This window comes from Lactuca saligna, chromosome 8, assembly GCF_052625555.1.
Source record: "Lactuca saligna cultivar CGN05327 chromosome 8, ASM5262555v1, whole genome shotgun sequence".
NCBI classification, from domain to species: Eukaryota; Viridiplantae; Streptophyta; class Magnoliopsida; order Asterales; family Asteraceae; genus Lactuca; species Lactuca saligna.
The window spans coordinates 287,366,451-287,368,491 of record NC_136424.1 but is presented as its reverse complement, the minus strand read 5'-3'; the positions used below and the strand labels follow the sequence as shown (position 1 = coordinate 287,368,491).

General features: G+C 34.3%; 1 protein-coding gene across 1 annotated transcript; it reads right to left on the bottom strand.

Annotated features, from left to right (window-relative positions):
• Nucleotides 1-225: 225 nt before the first annotated feature.
• On the bottom strand, nucleotides 226-993 carry LOC145010708 (uncharacterized). The gene has a single exon (XM_078969216.1). It carries the CDS (start codon nucleotides 991-993, stop codon nucleotides 226-228), a length of 768 nt encoding a protein of 255 aa, XP_078825342.1.
• Between the last annotated feature and the right edge of the window lie 1,048 nt (nucleotides 994-2,041).

Below are 2,041 nucleotides of genomic sequence, written 5' to 3'. Positions count from 1 at the left end.
AGCATCACTTCCAAGACCAGACTCAGAAGAAACAGACTTGCTATTGTTAGCACTCACAGAAGAAGAATTCATAGAAACAGATTTGTTTTGATTATTATTATCGTTTTTAAATTTAAAATCCTTTGGATAACCAATTAGTTTATAACATCTTTCTATCGTGTGACCTTTAAGATTGCAATGTTTACATTGCAAACCTTAGTTCTTAGACCTAACTTGATTTTGCCCTCATTTAAAATCATTAACTTTGCTATTAAACACAGAGACTTGTGGTTTTGAAGAAACAGTAGACCCAAGAGACCCATTCTTTTGAAGAGACTCTTCTCTAGAAAGAATTAAGAAGGCAGATTTAACATTAGGTAAAGGTTCCATCAAAAGAATGTGACTCTTAACTTGATTATAAACATCATCAAGTCCACTAAGAAATTGCATTAACTTCATCAATTTTGAATGATCATTAAGTTTTGTAGCTGCCTCACACACACATTCAGTTAAACTAGTTAAACCATCAAACTCTTTCCACAACGAATCTAGTTTATTAAAATAATCAGAAAGAGAAGAACCATTTTGTTTTAACGTGTTAATCTGCTGATGAATATTAAAAATTACTGACCCATCAGCTTTATTATATGTTTCAAATAGTTCATCCCAAATATCTTTAGCTTTATCCGAATACACATGACTAGCATATATAGTTTCAGAAATTGACCCTAGAATCCAATTACAAACAACAACATTTACACGTTCCCATTTAGAGGCTTTAGCACTCTCAGTATTTTCAAGAGTAATAGTACCATCCACAAAACCCAATTTATTTCTAGCTTTAAGACCTCTAGACATAGCACTATGCCACAATCGATAATTCTCATTACCATTCAGTTTAACAGATATAATAGATGTTACAGTATTATCAGAAGGATGCACATATAAAGGATCATCAAAATCAACAGTAGTTTCCTTAGGAAAACCACTCCCTTCAGGAGTTTCACCAGCCATAGTAAACCACAAAAACAATCAAACAAATCAACTAGCAATATAGATCAAGAACAAAAAAACCAAGAAGCAACACTAGTGTTGACTTAAAGTCCAGATGGTCACCACAGTATGTCGGGGCCCAAGACAATCAACACCGTGTGAAAAAAAAACAGAACAACTTCAAGAACAATAAACAATTAACTGATGTACTCAAGCATCAGGAATTTCCAGATCTACAGCTAGAAAACAAGAGAGAAAGGAACAAGAAATCCTCACAGTGCAAGAGGCAGTTGAGATTGAGTAGATTGACTCCCTAAATCCGTTCCCTACAAGGGTTTATCAGTGATGAAATCTGACCCCAAGAGGATTATTTCAGATTAACAGAGATTGATCGATTATGTTGGAGAGTTTTAAGCTTCAACACAGCAACGCTCAGTCAGATCTCGAATCACAACACTCCTGAAAAATTAAACAAAAAAAATCTCGCAGTACTAAGATCTCAAAAACTAGATTCTAGATTTAGGAAAATAAAAACAGAAACCCTAAACTAAGATCATTCAATCACAAGAACAAAAAGAAAGTATACCTTTCACAGATCATCAAAGGTAGAGACAAGAGAAGATGAACAGAAGCGACCGTCAGGATCAAAGAAAACGAGCCTTAAGCTCTGATACCATGTTAAAAAGCTCATAAGACAAATTTCCCAACATCATCATTTCTCATATCAATTTAAGATCAAGAAACAGATGGTTTTCAAGTTACTTACAACTCAAAACTCACTACATAAACCCTCAGATTGTCACTCAACCTAATCTATTACTAGCTATCAAGAATGAAAGAAACTAATCACAAAACCTTTTTCATACTTGAATACAACAAGCAAAACCGATGTATATAACAATCTAACAACAACGATCTCTCAAGAGAGAAAGACGAGAGAGAAAACCCTTAATCTGATATCTTCAACTGAACAAAAGTGAAGTCCAGAGCCTTCTCTCTCTTTATTTATATCTTGGATCAAACCCACGAATATAACCCGAAGACAAATTGACCCGAACTCAACCCGCGT